Genomic DNA, 27,531 nt, shown 5'->3' on the forward strand with positions numbered 1-27,531 from the left:
TGATTTCTAAGCAGTTATCAGATATAGTTTTTCACCATCTTTCACACACATCCTTGTTTTTTTTATCTTTATGGGGTCTGACAGTATTGTCTCTTACACTAAACAACACTTTAACCTTTAGCCCATCCCGAAACAGATTCTAACTCAAACCATAAAATGGTCTTTTAAACTTCTGGTGTCCATTTTTGTTCCCACAAAGCAACCTGACCCTGTGAATTTAGAAAAAACAAGGTCTCACACACTTTTTTCAAACAGTCATTATCAATGACTTGACAATAAACCAATGGTTAAAGATCAATATTACATGTGACAATTATTTTCCCTCTTCTCTAAAAAAAAACAAACAAAAAAAAAACATTTATAAAGTTTCACTCGTAGTTTTCAGCTGTTCATCCCTTCATGCACAACTGAAATGTATCCTGACAGGGGAATTTGGTTTCAACTTTGATTTTGAATACATCACAGACTTGGTGAGACATTTCACAAAAAATATGAAATGCTAAGATCAATTGTGTCTACTATCTGGAAGGACAAAACATTACAAACCATCTGGCAATTGAGACAATTCTGAGTTATCCATGCAGCCAGCTTATGCAGATCATCATTTCACTATTCTGCAGATGTTACCATTGCAGAATCTTGACATCCATATGGGCCTGTAGGTACCTGCTGTGCCTACTGGTTCATACCTTTCATGTTTTGTTGATGCATCACCTGAGCAATCAACCAAACGTCATGCTGCAATAGTAGCGTTGTGAAAGACTGTTTCTGCAAAAAAACATGTCTATCCAATGTTAACTGGGTTCTGGGGAGTTATAAAGAACAAGTGAAAGCAAAAGAAAAGGGTGAATTAATGAAAATAAAGATAAATAGAGAAATAAATGCTGTATCATGGATTCAAACGGTTGAAAAAGTGCATGCAATGGTATAAATGCAAATAGATCACTCAACTTTTGCATTTGTTTTTCTGTCTGCACGCCATAGTCATAAATTTGCATAAAAAGCACTGTAAGTAAGTCATGTCAAAAAGTGTACAGTAAACCGACATTTGGAATATGGTTTAGCTTTACAATAACAGAGGGTGTCTACTACTTTTCACCAACTGAACAAAGTAAATACATGCTGATGCTGATCAGTTTTTTTTTTATTGCCAGTATATTGAACACCTCATTAAGAAATCCGGTTCACATACAAAGGCCAGCATAGCCGTGCGTTTCCATTACAGTGTCACTCTAGTCCACAGAGAGGAGTGAGTTTGGTGTTGTTCGGATCAGTCTGTTATGACCAACTTTAAATCTCTGACTTCAACCCTGGTTTTCTAACCTCGGCTGAGGTCTAACATTAAAAAAACTAAAGGTTTCCAGGGTTCCATCCATTTCTGTGATTATTCACCTTGGCTGAGAGGTGTAGACCAACTGTCTGGGGCTGACCCCTGCAGAGGGAAAGTCGGGGAGAAAGGCCACTTTAGAGGGTAAAAGCACACAACACGTGCTTTTCTCTCTCTACAGCGGCGTGACACAGAACAGACAGGTTAAATACATTAAAACCTAAGTATCCCAGTCAGCAAAGTGCTCTGCAGATCAAGATGTTCCTCGGCGTGCTGTGGACTCCATGACAGAAATGCTGATCAAAAGTACCGGGACATAGTTAGCGATCTCCTCATTTGATTTTAATAGCATGCAGCTGGATTTCTCCTACAGTAAAAAATAATAATTTACAATTAAATCTCTTTAATTAAGTGATCTAAATGACTACATATGGAACATAAGACTTATTTTTGTGGTCAATATATAAAACCTTTGAAACATAAATGCTTTATCGTTAGTAGATAACACAAATATACAAACCAAGATGAAATACCCTTTTTATGTCCCATATACAGTATAAATATCAAACTAGACATGATTTGTAACCTACTTTATAGTAATATTAAACATAAATGGAAGTGTTCAAAAATAATGGATTTTCCTGCATATACTGTCTTCCCCTTTCTGAGTGGTCGCTATTAACAACAAACTGTCCTTTCCTTTACGAAAAATGACATGGAAAAGAAGGCTTTGATTACATATTCTAGGTGCACATTCATGATATACTAATCAAATCTGGCTACTCCCCAACTTCATCGCAGCCCTGCTTAAAAACAAAATATGATTTTGGTTAGACCTAATCCAAAATGACACACAGTCAAATAAGACTGAAAAAAAAACAAAGAAGAAAAAGAGTGAGAGGCAGTTTTGGCACTAAGGTTTTGCAAAGACCTGCCTCCTGCCAGACAAACTCACGGCAGGAGTTCATCTCTGTGCTTTAGTCTGCAGCCAGCATGTGTTAAATATGTCTTTGGGTGAGTGTGTTTGCATCAGCAGAGAAACAAGACGTAGTGACCATTCAGAAAGGGCACAAGGCTGAGCATCAAGAGGCTTCTTATAAGGCTTCAAACTCATCGATCCTCTGCTTGGTGTTGCCCTGCCGGATCTGTCGCAGGGTCTTGTATTTGTCTCGGCCGACCCGCACATTCTCACTGTGAAGGAGGTCATTCTGGGTGTTCTTGGATTCATCACGAGCATGAGCCAGTTCTGAGGTCAGAGCCTGAGGGGGTGAAAAGAAGAAGCAAGGGAACATCAGACAACAAAACCCACAATGTCCCACTGACACAGTTGTAACACGAAAATAGACCGCAGTGATGTCATCATGACACTGAAATGTTCTGGCCTTTGTGTGAAAACACTATCTTCTTATCTTGTTCGTCTTCTGTACTGATTGAGAGATTTTCATTCTTTTAACATCATTGTGGACATTTCTGAAGGCATGAGTAGCAAAAATCTAACACAAGGAACCTATAAAACCGGCATTTATGCAGTACAAATATAATGAGAATCTGAAACTTCTCAGTTCTACAGACAATCTGAGCTGCAAAATATATAAAGAAGCATAGAGCATCAACACTGCTCCTCTATACGGCGCGACGCGTCATACAGAGGCATCCGGAAACTGAATTTTGAACCTTCAATTGGAGAAAAGTAAAAAAACATCCAAAGAAGAGCTCCAAAACAAATCTGTCTCATTTTATATCTCCATGGGCCTGCTTTAATATTGAAAATACATTGCAGCAGTTTTTAACAAGATGTGAAGCAGCATCACAGGGAGAAAGCTGTCTGCTTTTAATGAAAACTGTTCATCTCGCTTTAATCAAACGAATTCAGTTTAGTAACAGGTGCGTAAGCTGTCGGTTGAACAACAAAACCAAGATTATCTAAAAAGAAGGCACTCGTTAAACTCATTTGCGATGGAAAATCAAACTGCCAACCACAGGATTCTGTGCCCATTGACAGGATTTTAGGATGAATTCTAAAGCTTACAGTTAAATCTGACCGCTTTCTGTGAACCGATGTCCAGATGTGACGTATAGTCTGCATTTGAGCCTGGCTCACACTGTCCTCACCTTCAGCTGTTTCTGGACACGTTCGTTCTTCTCAGCCTCCGTCAGACGGTCCTCTTCCTTGCGGTGGTCGTTGATGCCATCCATCTGCAGGTCAGCGCTGTGCGTGCTGGCGTTCTCCTCGCTGTCGCTGTTGTCATCCAGGTGGTCGTACATGGGAGGAGGTGGAGGTGGCGGGGGCACCGTCATCACCATGTGCAGCTCCTCCTTGGTCTTTATCAGATCATCCTGGGCTTCTTGGGCCTGGTGACAACAGAGAACGTCACTCAGTTTGCTTGTGTCTCATGGCCTTACTTTCCTAAATGTATGTAATTCGACTTACTGTACAGCACCAAATCTCTTCAAGGACAACAAATGCAAAGCATTGCGTATCGACAGCTTTGGCCAGTAAGGCATTTGTAAAACACAAAGTATGAACAAGTCCAATTCCATTCCTGTGACGGATTGAACTTACATGCTTTAAAGAGTGAAAGTAGACAAAACACAACAATTAAAGCTCTCACTTTGAGCTGCCATGTGTCGGCCTCCACCTCCTTGCGCTTTTTGGCCTCCTCGAGCAGCGAAATCTTTGCTGTGTGCTCTGCCAGCTCGGCAGCCTGAAACAAAACAACACATTTAATATAGTCATGAAAACAAACAAAGAAAAACAAAACAAAACTTAATTTTGGATCTCATTTATGGACGTTTTAGCTCACCGATCAAGAACAAAATGAAAGATTCCTTTTCCTCTGTGCTAATCTATTTTCACATTTACTTTTATGCCCACAAACTCAGCCATAAGAAATTCTGATATATCAAATCTACTGGAAGAATCCTTTCTGAAATGGAAAGTACAACTGCCATTTCATTCAACTGAATGAAAATGAATGAAATTCTTTCCTTTATTTTCCATTTGTGTGCGTATCAAAGACATTTCTGTCTTTGATACAGAACCAGGCCTGTCGCAACTAACCAGTAAGTCTTATTTACGATGGTCATGATCATGTCCATGCTAATTTCATAACTGCCTTGGTAGGGTCATTATCCACAAAGCACAGAAAAGAAAAGCACTAAACCTACCAGTGATTAATTTAAAAAAAGCTCTCTGACACGACTTTGTTTGTTTATGTGTTTGTTTCTATGACAACAGTTTCTCAACCCTACATTTCCACATTAAGTGTTCATGATAAATTAGCTCTACCCCCTGCATTATCTGTTTGCTAAACATATTTTTTCACCATGACCACCACAGAGGGAGCTTTCCGTCATATTGTCAATGGATGAGCCTGTCACTACTCAATCTGACAGTCGCAGTACAGGAAGAGGTTGCTGTATGACACCAGTTGTCAGAGACAGCAGAACAACGAATATCAATATTATGATCTTCAGTTCTCTTGGTTACTGAGGGTGGCAGTTTCTCACCATATGATTGGTTACCTAAAATTAAGGATTGTGATGATACCGGCTTCCTTCTGAAAAGTTCAGAGATTTTCAACTTGTAGGGCTTGGCGCAATCACACAAACAAAAACGCTTTCCTCTAGGCAGCCACTCTATAGTCAGTGGGAACAAATGGAAAGAAAGATGTTGGCTCTGGACACAAGCCCTTATATCTGTATTTAAAGAGCTGGGTGAAACTAAGAGAAAAGTCATATCTCAACTTTATTTTTCCACCAAGCCCCTGTCCAAAGCAATGGATGTGGCATCTGGACAGTTTTTGTTCAGAAAGCCTAAAAGGCAACCAAAAATTGTATTTATGTCCCTGCATCTGTTTCCAAGAAACATCTGTTTAAACTTATCAAATCATCACTCTGCTTATGTTGTTATAGTGAGATAAAATTGAGCAGAGAAAGATTGGTAATCAAAATTATCTAAATGACAAATAAGCATGAGAGATGAAGCTGGCTCCGTGAGATGTCTGACCGGGTAGCCCCTGCAGGTGTCATGGCACATTCCTTCAGACCACCAGAACAATGCGATCAGCTTGTTTTTCACAGCACTGAACTAACAGAGCTCAGCATCACACACTGCCCCTCCTTTAGCTGTTCAGCATGTGCGAGTCGACTTCATCCCACAAGGGAGCACCAAGCCGTGAAGCTGTTATGAGAAAGGTGTTCGGCTGGAAAATTCAATCACTCTGTGAAACAAGAGGGACTCGGAGCACTATTACTAATAAGTTACGCGCTTTCAAACATTTAAAACATGATGACGACACAGAGGCCCTGCATAACGCCACATGGAGACTAAATCCATTGCATAGCATCTTAATAGGGTTTTGGTAAAAGGGGCGTCGTAGCAGATCTCTTTCACATAAAACCGCTGCTGTTTGGGAACCACTGCTGTATTTTGTGGGCTGTTAAAGTCAAACAAAGTCCTGTGGGTGGTCCACAGCCAAGCAGCTCGGAGTGAGGGGGCTGTTGGTCTGAGGTAAATAGGGCGTGGTCCAACTGAATGCTACAAAAGTGGTTTTGTTTGGAGCCACAGTAGCCAGGCACTGATCAATACACAACTCTGCATGTGCCTTGTGTGGACCCTTGTGAAATAATAACTGGAAACTTGGAGAAAAAGTTTTAAAATAAATTACCTTGCAAACAAAATGCCAAGTTCTAAAGTATTGTCAACAAATCTGCAATTACCATCTTATGTTACAGTAGTGGTTAATTTCATCATATTACAAAACAGTGCCATTAAAACACTGACCAGCTGCTCCTGAGTCTTCTTCTGGGTCTCAGCCTGGCGAGCCAGCTCCTCTTTAGCCAGCAAGGCAGCCTGACGCTCAGCTTCCAGACGAGCTGCCTCCTCCTCGGCCCTCCTCCTCTCCTGGTCCAGCATCATGGCCCTCTGGAGCTGGTCCTGCAAATCTAAAATACAGACGGGAGGCAGAAAATCGCATTCAAACTCACAGAAAATAAGGAAAACAGATGGAGTCCAGCTATTCTCTGTAATATTCCACATCCCTGCCTTTTAAACCTTGTAGTTTTCTCCTTTTTCATGAACTATTAGATATTTATTTCATTATCACCAAAGATCAAAACTGATCTGTCTCCTGACAACCTTTCAACATAACTTAACGACTGGAAAAAGAAAGATATTTTCATTTTCAGGGCTGGGGCATTTTCAGGTGTGGTTTAACAAACAAGGAGTGTTCACAGCAGCACAGAGAATGTGAGATTGAGTCAAAATACACATACAGGCTCGTGTTCAGTGTGACTCGCTGTTTTTGGACATCAACAGCTTCTATATGAAATAGTTGTACAAACTACATCATTGTTAGTTGTGGTCAGATTGGGACGTATGAATCAAATGGCACCAGTGTATTAGTTTTAACCTGTTAAAATGGCAAATATGCAGAACTGGCATGAATATTACAAAGGAACAGGTGGTGAGATGCATAAACAGCGTGTGTAGATATAAAAACCTGCCCAAACATATATAAATAATGCATATTTTCCATTTTTCCACAACTAGATGAGTGTCCAGTTTAAAACAACTTGTGGCAACAGCACTTTAATGTTCAAATGTGTCACTGAGAAAGTGTCTATATCTATTCATGACTAAAGATACGAGAGGTTTTTGTGCATGAAATGATTTAGGTTTATGAGAGATAATCACCCATACGCACAGATTTAGGAATGTGGCAAAAAAGAAGGTGCAGAAAGTACATTCTTAGTTTTTATAGTGATCCCATGTTAAGCTTAAAGTATCTGGCCCCTGTAATAAGAAGTGAAATTGCGGCTTGAATAAAAATTCCTGTCTTAACAGAAAAAAAATTAACTTTTGTTACATGTAATGTACTATTAAAAGGCACATCAGCTGGTAACTAAAGGATTAAAACAAACTATAAATAACTACCAGGTAATCTATGATCAGAAAACTAAAGAGGAAGTCCTGGAGTCACGAAATGATCTGATGGCCCTGTTCCAGTTTATCATATGCAACTATGTGGAAAAATAAGCGGCCTGCTTTCTTAGAACAATCTGAATCTGAACACACGACTGTCCTCTACTTTCTGACTGCTCACAGGATAAGAAACAGGTAAGACTTTTGTATGATCCATCTAAAAATGTGGAATCCTTAAACATCTTTACTGTATGGATTTCTATTTGCCTTTAATATCATTCATAAAACAAGGAACAGGCATATACAGAATAACCTGTTAGCATTCCATTGACAGCATCTGCTAGTGTAACCGCACATAGATATGCCAACTATTTTTCCACACAAGCACACTTTGTAACCTCAGAGTTACAGTTAGTGATTGACGAGCCCTCCCACCTTTCTCTGCCTTCTTGGTCTTCTCCTCAAACTGGTAGAGCCTCATCACCAGATCCTGCTTCTCCCGTTCCATCTGCTCCTTTTCTCTCTCAATGGCCTCTCTCTTCTTCTTCTCGTTCTCCAGGTGGGCCCTGCAGATAAGACACAGCCGCTGTGAGCCCACACAAAGAGCTGACATAGTTGATGCATGGTCACGTCTGGAAACAGTTAGGCGCACACAAACCGAGGACCACAGCATGTTTGCAGAACCTGCTCTCTTATGGCTAGTCAAAACAAGAAAACATCTTTACATCCGTCATGATCACACAGAATCTAATATAACTTCCATGTATCAGCCAGTCCTTTTCTTGATTTACACAGGTAATATGTCTGGAATATAAGGTGCTAAAAAAATAACAAAAAATATACTGACCAAAGTTTCGCAGAGGTCAAGTTTTAATATTCCTATCAATCGTTTTGTTTTTTTAAAAAAAAAAGAGAAAATTTTATAAAATAAAAGCAGGAAATCTGCTATCAGAAGGCACAAAACTACAAAAAAGGAGTTTCTTTTGATCATCTGAATAATCAGCAGAGTAAACACTGCATACCTATCAGATACTTTAATCTTATTAAACTCTACTTTTGTGCATTCAGTGAAGTAAAAAAAGGACTAAAATTTCCAAATCTTACAGCTAAAAAGTTTAAATGAGAAGATACTTGATGTTTAGACTCTAAGTCTTCAGTGATTAGGTAAACAAGAATGACATTCAATTCTTTGTAGAAATAACTTAATTTATTCTATATTGTATGCACACAGTGAACTAAACATGGGGAGGCAGAACATATCTAGAACTAACTGATTCATTCATATCTTCCTCTGTACTGGAGTTTCTATCTGTTTACTGTCAACGTTTTTCCTGCTAAAGATTTTACAAACAGCTCGTCATTTTCTGCGTCTTTACAGTTGCTCACTGAGTACAGTTCTATTTCCTTGCATTATTTCAACACTTCTGCTGCAGTAAGAGCCAGATGTCTCCCTCAGGGCTTGTTTATGTTTAAACACAGTTTCTTATGAGACATCATAAAACTCCTGTAACATTTTGGACACCAGCTTGGCCTCTTACAGTCAACTGTGAGCTACTGTGTGTGAACTCTGGAGATCTCATGCTTCTCCTTTTGTTATTCACTGTGTTGTCTGTGCTGTGTTACATCATCATGTTTGAACAGCTGTGTGGGACAGACTGTGGGCTGACAGCTGTTGCTGAGACCAGGGTCATATTCACTTTCAATTCAGCCGACACAGGAAGTAGACTGCACTTGCAAGGAATGCTGAATTTGTTTCAAATGAATGCCTCTGTTTACCATACTGAACTGCTTCACTAGACTATCTCTAGTATCTGCCAGCGATAAATCTGTTCAACTGAACGAGGTCAAGTGCTCTGCTGGTTTAATCTTCTCATATCACAGTCATATTTACATAAATATAGCTATTCTTACCTCCAATAAGGTTTTTAAGGCACATAAGAGCACACAGACTGAGCATAAAAGATGGATATATCATCCTGGTCAAAAAAACAATGATTGTAGTTTTTGTCCTACGTTATCTAAAAACCAATAGAGAACCATTCCTGTGGTGGTCATATACTGTCACAGGCATAGTTTCTAGACTTCTATAAAGTCAGCATCTCAACAGATTTTTGCTGCTCTTTTTTGTGTCACCACGTCTTATCTTTGTGGTTAGGACTGATGTTCCAACAAAGCGGGAGAGGTGAAAGGGAAACATTTAAAGGGAAAATTATTCCATTAATTGAGAAAATAACTGACATATGAATTGGTTATGGAATTAATACGAAGCAAATAACAGTTTCTCCTCCCGTAATGACCTGCGATGCATAAAAAAGATGCAGAACCTTTCTTTAGGCTGAGTGACGCTGTATGATGACCTTAAGTAGTTGAAACTGACATCTTATCCTGTTCCCCATCATGACACAATCTGCCATGTGACTAACTGCCAAGCATTTGTATTAAATGTCTTCGCATATCAATAAATCTGGTTTCATTCTTACAGTTGAGCTCTCCTTATTGAAATGACTTTCAAAGGAAACTCCACTTCACATATTTTGAATCTACACATTTTTCTTTCTTTCCAAGAATCTGCGTACCTCTCCAGCTGTCTCTGTTGCTTCTCCTCTCTGGCCTGGGCCTTCATCTGCTGCACCTCAATTGTGTCGGGCTTGCGGCGACGCATGTACAGCTCATGGTTGCCCATGCAAAGCTGCAAGATGCGCTTGTTGATCCTCAGTCTCGGTGCATAAAACACAAAGTCCTATAATTTGGAGTTGAAAAAAAACAGAAAATAATAAATATGAGGGCTTAGGAGAAAATCCATCGAATGCCCACTGTGCTGAACAGAGAAACCTCCACTGATATTTACAGCTTAAAACACTGCACAGACAGCTAGATTTATTGTAAAAAGAAAAACAGCCTAAGGCACCAAGATACGGTCTGTACCACTTGTTTTTGTGCGCATCTGTGGTCTATCAGGAATTGGCATGACCTAGAAAGCAGATCTGACTTTTCCATATGCTTGACTGCACTGAATATATATCTAATGCTTTCCCCTTCCATGGCAGAGAAACATGATGCCACAGCTAAAACGGAGGAAGACACCTCAAGTTCAGCCACTCTCTGCAACTCAATTTAACCCGTTTAAGACCTGAAACGCCTTCTAAACATGCACACAGGTTGCATCAGTTCTACGAGCATTATGAAGTAGAAGGAGGTTCAAATGAGAAAAGGAGATTTTCTAGGAAAATTAAGGATTCTTACATTTAGAAATGTCAGCATGTAAGAAATTTCAGGTGACATTTTACTCACTGGGGATTTTTTGTCAATAGGTTTGATGATGAACTTCTTGTCGTTGAAAGAAATGTTTCTAATCTCACTCCAAGGGAAGCCGATTTTTGGGGTCAGTCTGAAAGAGAGACAGCATGAACGTGGACATTATTAGTCACATGCAAGAACACATGAGAAAGGCCTGGAGAACTCAGTCCAGACATCCAGTCCTTTCTCAATCACTGTCTGTTCACAAAAGCACTTCTCTGACATTCCCGGCTGGAGATTTGTTCTCTCAACAGGACATACTGCTGTCACTCATGGATTAGGCACAATCACATAGAAAAGAGCATGAGAGAGCAACAGGTACTGGTATATTCAATCACTCGCAGTAATTTCTCCAGAAGATTATCAGCTTTTTTCTTCATCACACATGGCATCATTGGGTCTTTTTCAGGAGTTATAACTAGATGTTGTGAACATCATGTTGTAGACATCAGGTTTCCCACATGCATTCCCTCAGAGCTATAGTGCATGTGTGAAAAACACCTTATATAATTTACGATGCACTGCGCGTGCAGTGATGTAAAAATATTGCCAATTAGGACAGTTCATACTCTTCTGATAAGTTTTCACCCACAACAGATAAAAGATAAAGATAAAAAAGACATTACTTACAACAATACACCATAAAACTAACAATAACTACAAGTGACTAGTGATCAGTGAACTCAAATAATTTATAGACTTAGAAGATTTCGTTTGGATGTGGAAGCAAAACAAACAAAAAAAGGAATACATTGATTTCGACTTAAAGCACTTTACTGACTGTGACAGTAGGCATGCATACATCCATCAGAGATACAATGCAGTAAATGTTGCTCATGCTTAGATTTCTCCATTCTGAGTAATAATCAATGAAACTGCTGGAAGCAAACCAAGAAACCAAGTCCCACCCAGGTTTTATCATATTTACACAGGTTTACTGTCTCCTCTATAATAGATTCTCAAGTTTTACTATTAGTTTAAAAGATTCTAAATCTCTACATTTAGATAACTGTCTCACATACACTAAGCTGCTGCCTGAAGACATCAACCACAAACAAACAGTATTAGTTTCCCTTTTAAGTTAGGTAGGCTTTGTGTGAGTGCATCTTTGTGGAAATCATACATTTCATTGTAATATAATACAGAAATAAAAGCATTTTGAGCTGCATTCTATGTATGAATGGTGAAAGTGAAAAGACTCTGTATGAGACCAAGCTGTGGGCCAGGAGACAATTGTGAATAGCATTTTTTCAGTCAGTAGCAGCTTTACAGTATTTATTACAGCAATAGTCACAATTTTAGCGTATTATATACATAATCAAACAATTCTAGCCATTTCAACCACATCCCATTGATCCACCTCATCAAAATGTCAGACTTAGTGTCATCAGGCTAATCCTCTCTGGCTAACAGTGAACGTGGCTGAGGGATGAATTTAGGGTGTGGCAGCTCACTGCTCTGTTGTGCCAGACAAAATGAACCAAAGCCAATTTCATTCAACACAATACAAAGCAGCAGTGTAAACATGGACAAGCTGATAGTGTTGTAATCTGGATCAGCAGCCGCCCACCTTGCAGTGAAACTCACTGCTGTGAAACTGTACAGCCTAAACTGGAATTTCACTCCATCGCTGACCCTGACACATGCTTGTGGCATTGAGAAAATAACGCAGAGGTTTCTACTGAATATTTCAATCTGAGTCTTGTGGTTTCTTGAGCTGTGCTTTATCAATGAACTTGTGTTGGACAAAACTTCCAATTTCCATGGGAAAATGTTTGGGTTTAAAATGCCAGACAAGAGTACGTTTTGATACATCTTTGTAATGTTGCTGGAGTGAAACTAAAAGAATTTTCAATGTCAATCAAAATTTTTGATTATTTGACCAGTCCATCTATTGTTTGGTCTACAAAATATCAATAAGTGAAAAATGTTGGTCTTTGAATAGTGTGTTATTATTGTTATGTCCCTAATCATTGAAGACCCAAAGGATAATGAGTTTATAATGATGAAAAGGAGTGTCCAACATTTTTCTCATCTGTCTCATCCGTAAACCAGTGTCAAGGATACGATTAAATATATTCCAAGGCTTCAGATATTGCTGCAGCCTGTTTGGAAATTATCCCCAATTCAATTGATTTTACCTGCAAAGTTATGTGGTCATTCTTTGTGTGTGCAGCAACAAATTAAGTGATGATTGTATGTGGATGTGTGTTTGACACTACCAACTCGACTCTCGCAAAAGAAACTAGAAACTAAGAGTTAAACCAACTCCAGGCTCCGCCTCAGTAAAGCCTTGGCTGCACTGCTGCATTGTGGGCTAGCTGCCCTCATTGGAGAGACAGTGTAATAGGTTAGCCTCACATTCTTAAGTGCCGCACAGCTTGAAAAACCAGTTGGCGTAGCCATGGTTACAGCAGAAGGCACCGTGGAGGAGAGGCATTTCTTTGCTGATCCCGGGAGGCACATAAAGAGACTCACACAAGGACTTATATGTTTCTGAGTTTCACTCTTGTTGGAAGGTTCATACCACAGTTAGGTTACAGTAAAGCTTAATGAAAGACTGGATACTTTACAACACAATGGCACTCACAGTAATTAAATCATTTAGATTTGAGAAGACATAGAAACAGACAGTAAAGGTTGAAGTGGAGGGCCTTATGAAGCAGCTTGTTGGTTTAACTTTGTCATTACTCTGCCATGACTATGCCGTGCTCAGTTCTTCCACTGGCAGACTGTAGACCACACTGCTTGGCAAGTAAGCTGAGACAGAGTAGCCACCTCAGTATGGGAAGAGTTCTAATCTAAAACAACTCAGCCAGAGCAGAGCTGGCACTATTTCCAGAGCAGGGTCAGTGACTGAAAGGAAAGTCACCTGGTTTGAAGTGCTCCTTTGACACAGTGTACTTTACTCCAGTAACCCCACAAACGAGACCACCCGCCACAGGAGATCTCAGAACTCATTTAATCAAATACAGGCTCCAACATCATCCTGCACTAAACTGCCTACAAAACCCCGAAGACAGACAGAATGCCAGAAATGCACCCTGAAATATCTCAAAAAGTAGATTCCCCTATGAGCACAATGCCAAAAACTCATTAAAGGAGGATACAATACAGGAATATTTACATTTTTTCCATCTTTTAAACAAGAAAAGTGTGAAGTGACTGACAGTTGGATATGAACCTGGTTCAGCAAGTCTATCTCTGTTACAGAGCTGAGGCGAGAACCAGCAATGTATTTATCATCCAGCAGTATGTAGAATAAAAATCGTGCCACTACAATGTGAACCCACACATTTACAGGAGATGAGGACTCACCAACTCGAGTCAGGCAAACCTATATGCATTAAAGGCCAAATTTCTGAACCACAACAAGCTGAAATTTGGAGTCTGTGTCCCACAAAAAGTCTCAAGACACAAATTATTACCTGAGGGAAACATAAAAAAAATAGTCACTTTCCAAGCAACAGTTCAAGGACTGCCTAATGCTAATTGATGATTGGGCAGCTCCCCAAGGACTACATTGGGCTTTTTTCTGTGCGCATTTGAACCACTGACAGGAACGCTGAGGTGACAAGCGATTGGAAGAAGAATCAAAATCATGTTGTGATCCCTCAGGGTTGCACTGACCAACCATTTCACTGTATTTGTTTCATTTTAAGGCTACATAAAGCTATGCTCTATGTTTTTACAAATCTTTTCACGTTTTTTTTCTTTTGCTTTGCAGTTTTTTTTAAATGGCGTCTGCTGATGCAATTAACATCACACTTTCATCACCTTTACCAATTATTCAGAGTCACAGATCATTTTATTCTACTCCAAAGTAGAAGCTAAAAGTAGTATGTACAGATGTACACAATAAAAAAAAAACAATACACATGCTATATAGAAACTATACAGTATAGGGACTGTAGGGAATCCCATTGGTGGTCCAAGGACAGCTTATGTTGCTCTAGCAACAACTATTTCTTGACACATCCTCACATTTTTAACTTGATTCTGAAAATGCAAAATAAATCAAAAGCCTTTCTTTTGTCTGGCAATCTGACAAAACGCCAGACAAAAGAAATGTTCCCCTTAGCTAAGCCCCAAAACTAATGTGCAGATAATAAAACAGAAAAACTGATTTTGAATTTCACACTCCTTGTTCTCCATTGTTATTCCTGTCATACTATCTGCACAGCAACAGGAATAGTGATCAAATGCAGACCTTGCCAAGCCAGTTTAGCTGTTAATCACAGGGCTGCAGCCAGCAACATGCAGTGAACAAGAGCCATAACACAAACCAACAACAAAGCTGTGTACTCCAAGAGTCTGTTAGAATAGTGTGCTTACTTGTCTTCCTTCTCATAAATGTTGAGCCCCAGAGCGTCCACTCCCAGCCACAGCTCTGTTCCCTTCTTATTCTTGATATCAAAGTAGTTGACTCCATACATTTCCAGGTCCTGAGCGATCTTCAGGTACTCCAGCATGGCATCCTCCCTGCAAGAAAAAGCAGGAAAATACCATACCATACCAACTTTATTTATAAAGCACTTTCACACAAGCATAGCTGAAACAAAGTGATCAATCTTTCTAATTCCTACTGGTAAAGCAGAATTCCAAGGTATCATTATAGCACTACACAAAGTAGATTAACTCACTTCATCATCCCACAGTGCTCCTCATGCCACACCTGAATCCTCTCTTCCCACTGTTCTCTGGATAACTTGTGTTGTTCCAGCACTCTACAAAGAGAGACAGAGAAAAATAACAACAACAACAAATCAGCTACAATTCAATGCAAAAGCCAAACAAACCAGACAATTTGCTCTATAACATTATGGACTCCATTTCATGCAAACACGTTGTACAAAGTGAAAACCTCTAGGGGAGATACGGAGGTACTTTCCCTGAGGCATAGTGTTTCCTTGTCTGCGAGACTTTGGTGTTTTGGTTACTTGTCACAGAGGATGGAAAAACATAATAGGAAGTGTAGCACTGGAGACTCAGCAGTGAATTGCAGTGTTATGACTATATATACTAATCACTTAGTCATCAGTCTTTAACAAGCCCAAACAAAATGTCCATATTTGTCCAAACTACACCTAGTTATCATGCCAATGGGTGCGCCACTAGCTGCAAACCATTATCCTTTGGTATTCCAGGCTTTGTTTCATAACATATGTCATTAGTATTGATGCATGCAACTGTGATCTTCCTCTTGAATGCTCTGGTCCAGCCAAATAATTATTTTGTTATAATTACTTTTTCATATTCAGACTTTATGTAAAAATGTTTTGACCTGGTAACGTCACACACTGGTAGTTGTGACCTAATCTGGGTAGATGGTACTCACACAAACATTTATCCTCATCTTTTATCCAGAAAAAATATTAATCATATAAACAGCGTCCTTCTGTGTTCCTTTGGATAGATATGGGGTTTATCTTTGCAGTGGGTTCAACCATCGCTGCTTGTTGGAGTAGTAAACACATAAACACATTCATGTTAAGTGATGTGGTGTGAATGAGCAAACAAAAGGGGAATAAAATCTGATGAGTTTGAGGTGTATTACAGCATAATGTCCTGACTTTCAAGATCAAGATGCTGAAACAAAGGAGCTCAGATTGCCATCCTGAGCATATAGGCACATCTCACCTGTGGGGCAGCAGCCGTTCAGACAGCAGGTATCCGGGCCGATGCACCTCTTTGCTATAGTCACCAAACTTGGCCTGAACGGAGTAGGAGGCCAGTAGCACAGCTGTCTCTGGTGGACAGTAGACCTCATCACTGAGGATGCCTTCTTTCACCTGCAGGAAGAAGAGCTTCTGGGTGATGTCTTGGATCAGCTCCTCAGAAACGTCCTCCGGGAAGAACTTGCCCCGAAACTTGAATTGTAGCGGGTTCTCCTTCTTTACGTCCTGAGACGACACCTGCAGAGGATTAAAACACCGTATTTAACTACCATTTTGTATTTTGTGTGCCTTGAACAGTCAGACTCTTGCCTGATTTCTTGCTAAGAGCAATGATAAGTGGGACTGGGATTATTCTTATCGCCCAATTTTCCAGAAGAAATCAAATAGCTGAATTTCCCTCAACCTAAAACTGAGAAAAACTGAATTGCACAAATGTCAGTTGTATTTTGAGTATGAATAAAAACTGGCTAAAAAAAAAAGTCCCAATCAGCAGCTTGAACACTGGACATCAACACTTTCCACTGATGGAAACTCATTGTTACATGTGTTGCAGTGACCTAACCAAAAGAGATTTACCCTCTCAGTATGTGGAAACGCACTTTATTAACTGCCAGTTACAGCATGCGTTTACACAATGTGTTCTCTTCCTCTAATTTCAAAACAGGAACCAAGTGGTTGTGATTGAGAGAATGGGGTCAGGAATATTCCTGTTTGTGCTTTGCATTGTGCTGATGAGCTGCAGTGCCATGTCAGCACACAGTTTTACAACAGCTGACTGATGCAAGCACAACTTTCTGTCACTCAGTGACCCGTGTTAATTATTACAAAATGCAAAAAGGCAACTTTTAAATTAAATTATGTTATTACATACATTAGCCCGGTTTCTGAGAGGTGTCGCAATCAGAACAATTTTCCTTAGATCCATGATTTTGCTGTTCATCTTCAATGCCGCTGATTTTGCATTGCACTATTATAACTTAGTCAGACTCACAATGGGCTGTTTAAAAGCAAAAGTCAACACCTGCAGCAGAGCCTATAATTTCATCATTTTTAATCCATGCATTCTTCTTCCATATCAAAACTTGCTACCATCATCATTACCCACAATGCATTTGAGCCACACTTTTGAGATTCAGATGTGTTATGCTCATAGTCTGAAGTTTTGGGGTCTCCCCAAATGTAGAGGGACGTAGCTTCATCTTGCTCTTCGTTCGCCATCTTTCTCGAATGCCTTAGTTTTGTTGTTGTTGTTGGTGGTGAAGACGTCAACCGGAAGTGGCTCCATTAGCGATAGTTAAAATGAGTACAGCGCCACCTATCGTGCTGGGGTATGACATGCTTTGTGCCAGTGATTCGATTCATTCACCGCTATATTTCCAAGGATAATTACCCTTGCTCTGATAAGGAGCATAACCCAACTATAGCTATAATCGAGTTAATCTCATCATATAGACCCACTGACTGACTGACACTGGCACAGTCTGAAACGTGGGGTTCGAATTCATTGCAGACATGACTTCATCTGCAGGCTGATTTACTTAGTTTAATTATGAACAACTCTGGAATAACAACTTGTGGAGTCCAAGTAACGTCTGTTTACCGACGGAAACAGAAGAAAACAGAGGTATCTATGGTTCACTTAGAGTTCAAATAATCCACCTTTAGCTGATAACATGCAGCCAGGCGGGGCCTCAAAATCAGCTTCCATGTCGGAAGTGGAACCATACAGTGTGTGAATATACACGCAATGTAATATGGTGGCTACTGATTGACTGAAGGGCAAACACTGGAGCTTTGATTATGAGGCTTCCTTAAAGCAATCTATTGTTTCTCTATTATTTCATAGAATTGAAAAACATGGACTGTTAGGACAAAGGTTAATGCAGACATTAGATATCAGTATACATAATTCTCAACTATTGGACATGAAAACATCTATAATTAAAAAAACAGATTTAAACTGCTAAGAAGTGTTGCAAGTAGCATTCAAGTATTTCTAGTTTATTTACAGTATTTTAAAAGACTGATTCATCAAAGAGTTTGACAAGCTGGAGTAGGTTTTCCTCCAAACCATACTGATTATTGTAAAGTCTAATGACTATTTGTTTTATAACTTGATCATGAAACCAAACCGATAACACATTTTCTTTAAACTGATTTTACCTTTTTGTCCAGTTTTAGCCAAGTGTAGTAACCTTTGTTGTCCATATACTGGAGGCCGAAGTACCAAACCTCGCGTAGGCCGACGGTTTTTACCACCTGCACAGTGAAAAAAGAAGTCTTCATAATGTGGCTGCAACAAATGTCTGCTTTCATCATCACATGCTCTGCTGGTTATTTTGGGGTCTGTTAAATGTTAAAACAATGTTGCAAAAATAGCAATTACAGCCTGCAATTACAGCCTGAGTACAAGGTAACAAAGTCATAAAACCAGAGAAAGTGAGGCAGTTCTAAGCAAGTATAAATAATAAGTTATAGCACAAAAGCAATTAAAAACATTTTCAATTAATTTCCTTTTAGATTTGGGGGCATGAGTAATATAAACTAATCTCATGAACGACCCTCTTAGAATTATACATTCCCAGGCTAGAGTAGGGAGGCAGGTGGTGCAGTAAACTAAGACAAACAGAGGTCTTCTTAAATATTACATCTCTGATTTCAGCTACATGTAACAGTAATCCAATGGTAACCACTGTAAAACTATCCTTGCATTCCTGACTGTTTTCTAAAACACAAAGTGTCATTGTCTATTTTTCATGTTTTGTCCAACAAAAAAATAAATAAAATCAGAATTAGATCAAATCAGATAAATTACTTAAAAATTGTGAAAACGGTTGTGGGAATTGATACTTTTTCCACCCTTGATACTAATGGTTTTATTTCCAGTCATGTGTGAATGAGGGTTTGATCAAAGAGGCACATTTAACTGTTTTCTGAAACACTTTACAACATCTCTGCTTGCATCCTAAGAAATTCTTGGTTCACATTGTATCTGATGAGATACGCTGTTGCACACAAGAGCACCGTACAGCCTGGTCTTCAACAAAGTGGTTCTATTGTTTGACTGCTGAGAGTGAGTGACACTGTGTAAGGAGGGTGTGCTGCATGACTGGCATCCTGTCTCTGACTCCAGGAACAGACGAAAAAGGCTGGAGACAGGCGGGGTGAGTCTGCTGCAGGGCCATTTCAAAACTGCTGCTCCTTATTATTAACATCTTAAAATGCAGATTATGAAGCCAGTTTTGATTTCAACCGCACTGGAAACACTTCACATCCAACCTTACAGGATTTTTTTTGAAGATCAGCAGTTTGAAGATTCTTTTTTTTTTTTTTTTAAACAACCAGTTTTTGACCCTGCAGCTGCAGCAGAGAGGGAAAAGTCATTTATAGCTCTGGAATAATCACTTCTGCTGCAGGACGAGTTACCATTTTCCACTGGCTTCTCTCAAAGAAAAACCAAAGTCTCTTTATGGCCTGCAGAGAAGTTTTCCAAAAGCACAGAGTGGGAAAGCAGGTTTTTTGTCTCTATGTACGTGTCACTAAGTTCTCATTCAATCCTCTGCTGGGCCCTTTTTGAATGCATCTCTGCCAAATTCCCCACCCAGTCACCAGGTGAGGTGCTAAGTTTCCTAGGTAAAGTGTGAGTCAACATGATGGCACTATAGCTAAGTGTGTTCCCAATGATAAGCTCCAGGAAATGTTCAAATTAAAATCAAACTCCTCCTCACTTGGTGTCCGGCACAAAACACAGGGCAGGCCATAATGCGGGAGTTAAAGATGAATGGCTTTGATTCAGGCACCTTTTAATGGACTGCATTTAGCAGCAAGCACTACAGGAGGCCTGAAATGAGAGAGCACCTCAGGCTGCATCACCTGTAATGAAACTCATGAGGCCTCAGAAAACAAACAGCCCTTTCATGTTGGTTTTTGCTTTAGGGTCCACAGAGTGAGAGGCAGGAAAATAGTGGGTTACCACACATATATCAATCATCTGTTTTATAATCCACAGTAAAAATGCTTGATGCAACCTTGTCATTGCTTACCCACCTTAAACAACCCTGTGATTTACCTCAACAGGAAATAAACCTGTTTAAATAATATGCTGTAAATGTACAGTATTTTAATTGGATAATTAAGTCTGGGGACACAGGTTTTGTAAACTACTGCGCTGCAGGTTGTTTTGGCAGGTTGCTTTGACTTTAACGTGAGGTTACATTAGTTTGAAGTAATATGCATTTGAAATAAAATCTCAGAAATAAAAATAAATAAAAATAAAAATAAAACACTTGCAGTATCATCCCACTGTCAGTCATAAATTTGAAAGTATGAAGAAAAACAAACCATAATAATAAGGCCAAGCCTTATTCTCACCTAGTTTACATCAGTATGTATTAATCATTTCCCAATTATAGAATAAAAAACATAGCAGAAATGGAGGTTTTTGTCAGAATGAGCTCCCCTGCCACTCCAGCAAGTGCTGGTGACTACACGTACGGTGGTAATCCTGCAAAAAAGAAAAGCTAACAGCCTCCTACTGCTCAATCGACTGTTTAGTGATAAGTTAACAGGTGTGTGATGCAACATAAGAACATTACTATTGTTACACTGTAACTGTAAATGACAGAGAAGAGAAAAGACTTATAGGAGTTTATAAAAACCTAACGTCAATGCATCTTTTATTTTGTGTACAGTTGTTTGGATGAACAATTCTATGCAAACAGCACAAAAATAAAAGCCTGTTTGAGCTTTAAGAGGCAGCCTGCAGAAGTCTGCCTCATACTGACAATCATTAAAAAAAAAAAAAGGAAGAACTCTGTGAAACATTGGTGGCCAGGCTGAAGAAGCTAAACCTTAACAGATTCTGGGTCACCGGCCCCTTCAGACTCATTTTAGGTTGACAAGCCATGCTGCTGGCATAGCGTATTCTACAATCAGACAAAGAGTGAAAATTTCTCCCCATTTTATGGGAGCTCAGGCCCTGTGGTGAGAGAGGAATGCTGTTGGCCTGAAAAAGCATTACTCACTGCATCCTCCAGGCTAAATAACCCAGAGTCCTCCGGTGACTGAGGGGAAGGGAGGGGTTCACCTAGTCAGGCCCCATTCAAGGAACCCACCAGTACAAAAATGAAAGAGTGCATGTCAAAGTGGCAACCGGTAGTGCAGGCAAAGAATACCAACATGAAGAAAAATTTGTTTATTACTGTGAAATCACATTTTCACTGTGACTGTAGTGAGCAGTCAAATGAGTTTACAAAGTCAGCATTGCTGGTTTTAATATCTACAAACTGTCCTGGTAAATTAGGACAAGTTTTAGTACAAATCTGCAGCAGTTTTTGAATGAAACTTTGACGTGTGGGTTGGGCGTCCGCCTCAACAAGTTTCACATTTAGCTTCTGGCACCTGTCAGAGAGATTATCTGGACTTGGACTGAGTTCAATACATTGTTGAACTGTTTCAAATTCGCCATGTTTTCAGATGGTTAACATAACTCTTCCTACTTTTTAATTGATACAAACCAGTTCGACAAGGCTGAAGCTGAAACTGATCTTTAACAATCACTCTAATACAGAATAGGGTATGTAGATATTGGCTGAGGGCAGATTTCTACAACGATATCAGTGATTTTTTTAGGCTTAATACCTAGTGAAAGAAGCATCAGCACACGGTATGGAAGTGAAACTGCAGGAGGGTGTGTAGGGGAGTGGCAGGCGTTCCTCTTTAAGAGCTGCATGACAGGGACGAAGGCTATGATCAGTGCTGACCACACAGGCTACACCAGACCTTGCACTCGCCCTGAGAATGAGCTCACTGCTGTTACTCAGCATTTCCACAGAACCTGTTCAACACTCTGATGGCACTTCTGCTTCTGTTGATGATTACCTCCAAGCCAGCTACTTTAAATGGAGGTGTCAGACTTCAGGGACACTCAAGCTAAATGTCAGCCAAAGGAATAAGTAGCATCCATTTCTCGTGTTCAAACTGGTGAATTGAGTCTTTGTATGAAAATAGAGCACTGAACTATCTTTGACACCGTCACAGGGAGGGGGCTATTATCAGTGGAACACCCCACTGGGAGCTATTCTAACAAGTAGGTGGAGAAACTAGCAACTATAAATAGAAAGATGTCAAAGGGTACTAACAAGCTATTGTTTTATTTAACAAAAGTACCAACAGTGCTTTGCCACACTTGTTACACAACCAGGTGAAAGACAATTTCTGCAGACTGTTGTTGTAGGTGGGTTTTTAGTGATTTTGCCCTCACCATAATTATATACAAATGCTTTAACTTAAATCTTCTAAAAAGCAGCTCAGTCAAGGGGTGAATCCCTGACACGCATCCATGGTCGCTACACATGAATTGAAAAACGAGTTATACAGGAAGTGGTTAAAACAATGCATTTCCTTCCCCGGTGCCGACATGAAGCCACAGAGGAGCTCATACTAATGACCTGACATCTACATTTCAATCCTACTGGCTGAGCTTCACAATAGAAATACACAAACAGAAGAAAACGCTATTTATTCTCTAGTAAGGAAATGACCATTAAAAGTAAACTGTTTTTAAACAACTACTGTCCGTTGCACCATAATGGGGATAAATTACACTATCTTGCAACATACAACAAGCATTGGTTGATAAAATTAAGCTATGTTTATGTTTAGGCATTTGCAGATGCTTTTATCCTAAACGACTTACAAATAAGGATATAACATTACAGCTCACATCAAAGCTAACAATAAGCTACATAGAGAGAAAACCACAAGTCAGGCTCTGTCATAGGTGACAGGGGTGACAGTGTAGAAATAGAGTGCAGGTACAGAGGGAAGTACAAAAAGAGACAATGCAGTAGCGGGGGTAGAGATGTACAGGGTAGGAGATGCTCTCTGAAGAGCTGGGTCGATCAGACGTGCCACTGCGTTCTGGACCATCCATACCATAATTGTAATGGTTTAAAAGCATGAATACATAAAGTTTCTAAACAACTAAATGAACACCATGAGCCCTAGTAAATGATCATTAGAAAAGAATCCATTGTAAAAAAGTTGACGCTCTTCACTGTCTGCTGACACTGTGGAACTTACTACAGAATTCATTCTAAACTTAAAACAACACGAAAACCATAAACCATTTCCTTGATAAACACTTCAAAGTTTTCTCTTGTTGCACTGACACTTTCCTCAATAATAGTCACAGGACAGTGACTGATGAGAACTCTTGAAGCCAAAAGCTCCACTAACCTCGGAGGACCATTTTTCAGGGCTAAAAGTGATAACAGTTTGTAAAGGTTTTGTTGCCGATTGTGGGCAGACTTCAAACAGATCTGAGCAAATCAGTTTTGAAAATGCACAAAAAAATGTTTGATATGTATAGGTACGTAACTGATGATCAACAGTGCAAAAGATTTCTCTGCATTGGAGAGGAAGCGGACACAGTAACACAGAGGAAACCATTTGTTTGAGGACAAAAATAAGAAAAAGACTACTTCGTAGAAGCTATTTTAGTGTCAATTGTAATTTTGACTTCCTGATAAATAAAAGTTGAAAGAAATATTATGCTTTGCAATCATGGTGTTGTTTTTAATCACTTCTTATGAATCTTGGCACATGGCTGAAGTATAGGCTGGTCTGTAGCTCTCCATCGAGGAAATATAGGCCCTCTGTCACTCTTTGCTTGGATCCTATGCAGGGCTGTAAATCACGTGGTCCTGGGCTCCTGGTTGCCCTTGTCCAGGCCATAGACCAACCACAATGAAGAGGGCAGCTGGCATAATGGTTCTTCTTTAGTGTCAAGTCCCAGAGTGACCCACCTCGGTACTATACATTATAACCTACACCCCATGAGTGAGTTGCCTTTTAGTTTCAGTTTGACTGGTTTTACTCATTGAATCTTTCACTGCTGCTCTTTCGTCTTCTTTGGTGTTTTACGGCAATTGAACTTGATAACGTGTGCAGTTTTTTTTTCTCCTTCCACTAAGGCCAGAAAGTCACCAATTATTGATCATGAACTATAATTTTACGTGGACTTCAGATTCTCAGTTATATTCTGTTAATGCATGGATGTGAGCTGTTCAAGACCGACGAGAATCAAGCAGCTGTATGTCAGAGATGCGAGTCGGTGGATTTATTTTCACTGTAAAATTTTGAATAACTTTTTTTCCACAGGGATCTTTATACACTGCTGCTGCAAGTCAGTGAAAGACCAATATAAACTGTACCTGCTCAAACAGCTGCTTGCCGGTGGTGCTGGGCTGGATGGCAAACTCCAGCTCAGCGTCCATGGTGGTGACCCGAACATTGACCTGTAGAAAAACATGAGAAGCAAGAGTTCAATTGCTGACACAGAGAAACAGAGTGGATCTCATAGGTAAGAACGAGTAAAAAGTAAAGTGTGCCGAACTACTGCAGAGCATTGCTTGGGGGGGGTTGAGTGTGTTTGTGTGTGTTTAGTAAGGGGGTGTATTTGCAGAGTAAACAGACGGGGCTCTGCTTTCTCAGAGACAGACGAGCTGATTGAAGTGAACTCTGCTGCAATGTCAGAGGTATTAGAATATTCAGGGAAGGCTGCAATGCTTCAGCTCAAATGTGGAAATAACACATTTGTTCATGTCCAAAACTAGATGCAGGTCTAACAGTAGTTTCACATGTTCGTCAATGGCAAAAAATTTGTGTGTTTTGAGTATTGGTTAAACTCCAGGCCCATTCACAGAACTAAGGCACGTCTCCCAGATCTCTGGTTAATGAATGATCACAGTGACCTGTGCATACAAAAAGAAGAGGTCTGATTAACTAAAATGTCCTTTTTGGTCATCAAATTCAATATCCATTTTAAGATCCGCCCCAGTGATTAATGCTCAATTTCAATTGCAAACAGGATGACTGACATGCTGCATAAAATAATAAAAACTGACATCTACTGTGTATCACAATGGTTAGAAACAATATTCGGTATTGTAGGTTTTGTTAGTAATCAGCACACTGCATCTGAATTTAACACAAAGGTCATGAAACAATACACAGATATTTACAATGGCGGCTTTGAGATAAAGCACATACTGAATGTCTTTTGTGGGTAAAATGTGAAATGTCTCTGGTATTTGCGGGGGTTATGAAAAAACTCAGACCCTCTGAGTATTGACTGAGCTTATTAATGGGTAGTGAAAATGATACAAAGAGGTGAGTGGACAGAGAGAAAGCAGAGGTGAGTGGAGAGAGAAAGCCTCCTGACAGAAGCCTCCAGTGACATCTTTCATCTCCAGTCCATTGTGAGCTGAGCCTCAGCGGTGAATAAATTCAATGTCGCCCTTTGGAAAAGAGATCTTTAGGTCTGCTGAGTCACTGCAACCATGATTCCCATGAAGGTACATGAAGGCTAATACAATCACAGCATCGAATGGAAAGTACCTAACGTATGCACTGTCCAGGATTTGGCAAGGAAACAGAAGTCTAGACAGTGGATATTCAAGATGCCCCATCTTCTTAACCGTGTGCCTGCTGTAGCCAGAGGCTCCACAGAGCCAGACTCTTAGTTTTCCGTCACTGAAATCAAAATAATGCAAGACTAAGAGCCACAAAGACTTGCTAACTCGATCCTGTGATGGTACACATGTGTACAATTTGAAATTTTGGAGTCAGTTGCCCAATTAAGCAACCACTTTCAAGTCAAAGCTTGAGAGCAGGGGAAGGAGGGGGGGGAAACCTGCATTTACTTTGCACTAAACAAAGCTCCCCTTTCAGCTCCAGTGCCCCGGCAGTGCCCCACTATCATCATCTACATCCTACTGGAGCCAGATTACTAAAATCAACCACATAAACTGCAACAGAAGTGATTAGAAACAGTTCTAATGAATGTATTTTTTTTACTCTCTCCTTGTTAAAAAAGATAGTTCTGCTGTTCAGACAGTTTGGGATGCTTCTTTCAACATCACAGTTACAGACGGAGCACCTAGAAAAACACACCCTAACCAACAGACAGTGGAATATGTGAATTTGTGACACAGACGAGCCAACAGAAACTACTGAGTGAATGATATCTGATCTGAAACCAGGTCCTCTAACGGTACAACACAATAAACTGAGGCCATTCACAGCGGTAAAGAAAACATGACACATGTGCTAAAAATATACCGGGCAAGGACCCAGAGTTCCACAAAGAGCAACTTTAGTCAGAGGAAAGTATGAGGGTTTATATTAACCATTCAAATCCCAGTTTCATAAGTCATTAGAGTAAATACTGACTCATTTATTTATCTACAGGGGCTCTCAAATATAATAACCCGTAGCTTATGCAAGTTTGGTAACCAGGAAACAATAATAAAGGTGCTACGTAACACAGGAGGAAAAAAGGGGTGATCAAAAGACACTGCACAAGTCATTTCAAGAAATGTATTCCCCTACTATCCCAGAGTTTGATATGACTGCCAGGACCATTTCCATGTCTGTGCATCCAGATGGTTTGGCAAGCCTTCATTAAGCTTTGAAGCAGTAGGAAAAAGCAACTCTGTCCTAATTGTGTCCAGTTTACAGAACTAAACTGCATATTTAATATATAATATTCTAAACCTAAATATAGCAGCAAACAGCGATTTGTTATGTTGAAGCCTTCCTCCCTCTGTGCACGTCATATTCTTTGTTCACGTGTTCTGTATTGAGGCAGTATGTCCAGCCACTCATGCATGTTAAGTAAAAATGTTAAATGTAAGTCCTTCTCGTGCTTGTTTTAAGTTTGCAACATGTTTCATGAACATGTTTCCAATAAAAGTTTGGACAGGGTCCTTTTTTACCCCTGTTACTTTAGCTCTTCTTTCAACACTCTTTAAGTGTTTGGAAACTGATAAGGCCAGTTACTGGGTTTTGAAAATGAAACGTTTATCCATTCTTGGTCGATACAGGTTTTCAGCTGTTTCAGCAATTTGTGGACTTCTTCGGTGCATTTGTTCCCTCTTTTTACACCAAATGCTTTCAGTGACTGACAAGCTGGAACATCAGTTTATTATCAAGATGACGGAGCTACTCTGTTATAATTTGTGTAAATGTGGTTAAGTATAGTTTCGCTGAAATAGGAGAGAACTTCCAGACTTTCAATTTTAGGGAAGGCTGCAAATATTGTTCAGCATTAATGGTGCCTTCACAGAAATGTGCAGGTTAGTGTTGTCGTGCGCATTAAAGCCCCACCATACAATCACAGATGCTCGCTGTTGAGCTGTGTCCTGATAACAAGTAGGATTGCCCCTTTTCGTCTAGAAGACTCAGTGTACATCATTTCAAACAGAACGGTTTTGATTTGGAAGACCAAATAACAGTCT

At 39.8% G+C, this 27,531-nt stretch overlaps 1 protein-coding gene across 2 annotated transcripts in view; it reads right to left on the minus strand.

The window, feature by feature from the left end:
* Positions 1-53: 53 nt before the first annotated feature.
* The window catches only part of ezrb (ezrin b), a 32,963-nt gene continuing 5,485 nt past the window's right edge, over positions 54-27,531 (minus strand). For both annotated transcript variants that reach the window (XM_072362891.1, XM_072362890.1), the window contains 12 exons: positions 24,445-24,528; positions 18,392-18,487; positions 16,191-16,465; positions 15,194-15,277; positions 14,886-15,032; positions 10,545-10,641; positions 9,830-9,993; positions 7,689-7,819; positions 6,114-6,274; positions 3,940-4,032; positions 3,440-3,679; positions 54-2,586 (listed from right to left, as the gene is read on the minus strand). In XM_072362891.1, the coding sequence (XP_072218992.1) occupies positions 2,422-2,586; positions 3,440-3,679; positions 3,940-4,032; positions 6,114-6,274; positions 7,689-7,819; positions 9,830-9,993; positions 10,545-10,641; positions 14,886-15,032; positions 15,194-15,277; positions 16,191-16,465; positions 18,392-18,487; positions 24,445-24,528 (1,737 nt within the window). In that variant the 3' untranslated portion in view covers positions 54-2,421. The remainder of the gene's footprint in view (positions 2,587-3,439; positions 3,680-3,939; positions 4,033-6,113; positions 6,275-7,688; positions 7,820-9,829; positions 9,994-10,544; positions 10,642-14,885; positions 15,033-15,193; positions 15,278-16,190; positions 16,466-18,391; positions 18,488-24,444; positions 24,529-27,531) is intronic.

The sequence above is a fragment of the Leuresthes tenuis genome, unplaced genomic scaffold (genome assembly GCF_036924035.1).
Source record: "Leuresthes tenuis unplaced genomic scaffold, fLeuTen1.0.hap1 SCAF_13, whole genome shotgun sequence".
In the NCBI taxonomy this organism is placed as follows: Eukaryota; Metazoa; Chordata; class Actinopteri; order Atheriniformes; family Atherinopsidae; genus Leuresthes; species Leuresthes tenuis.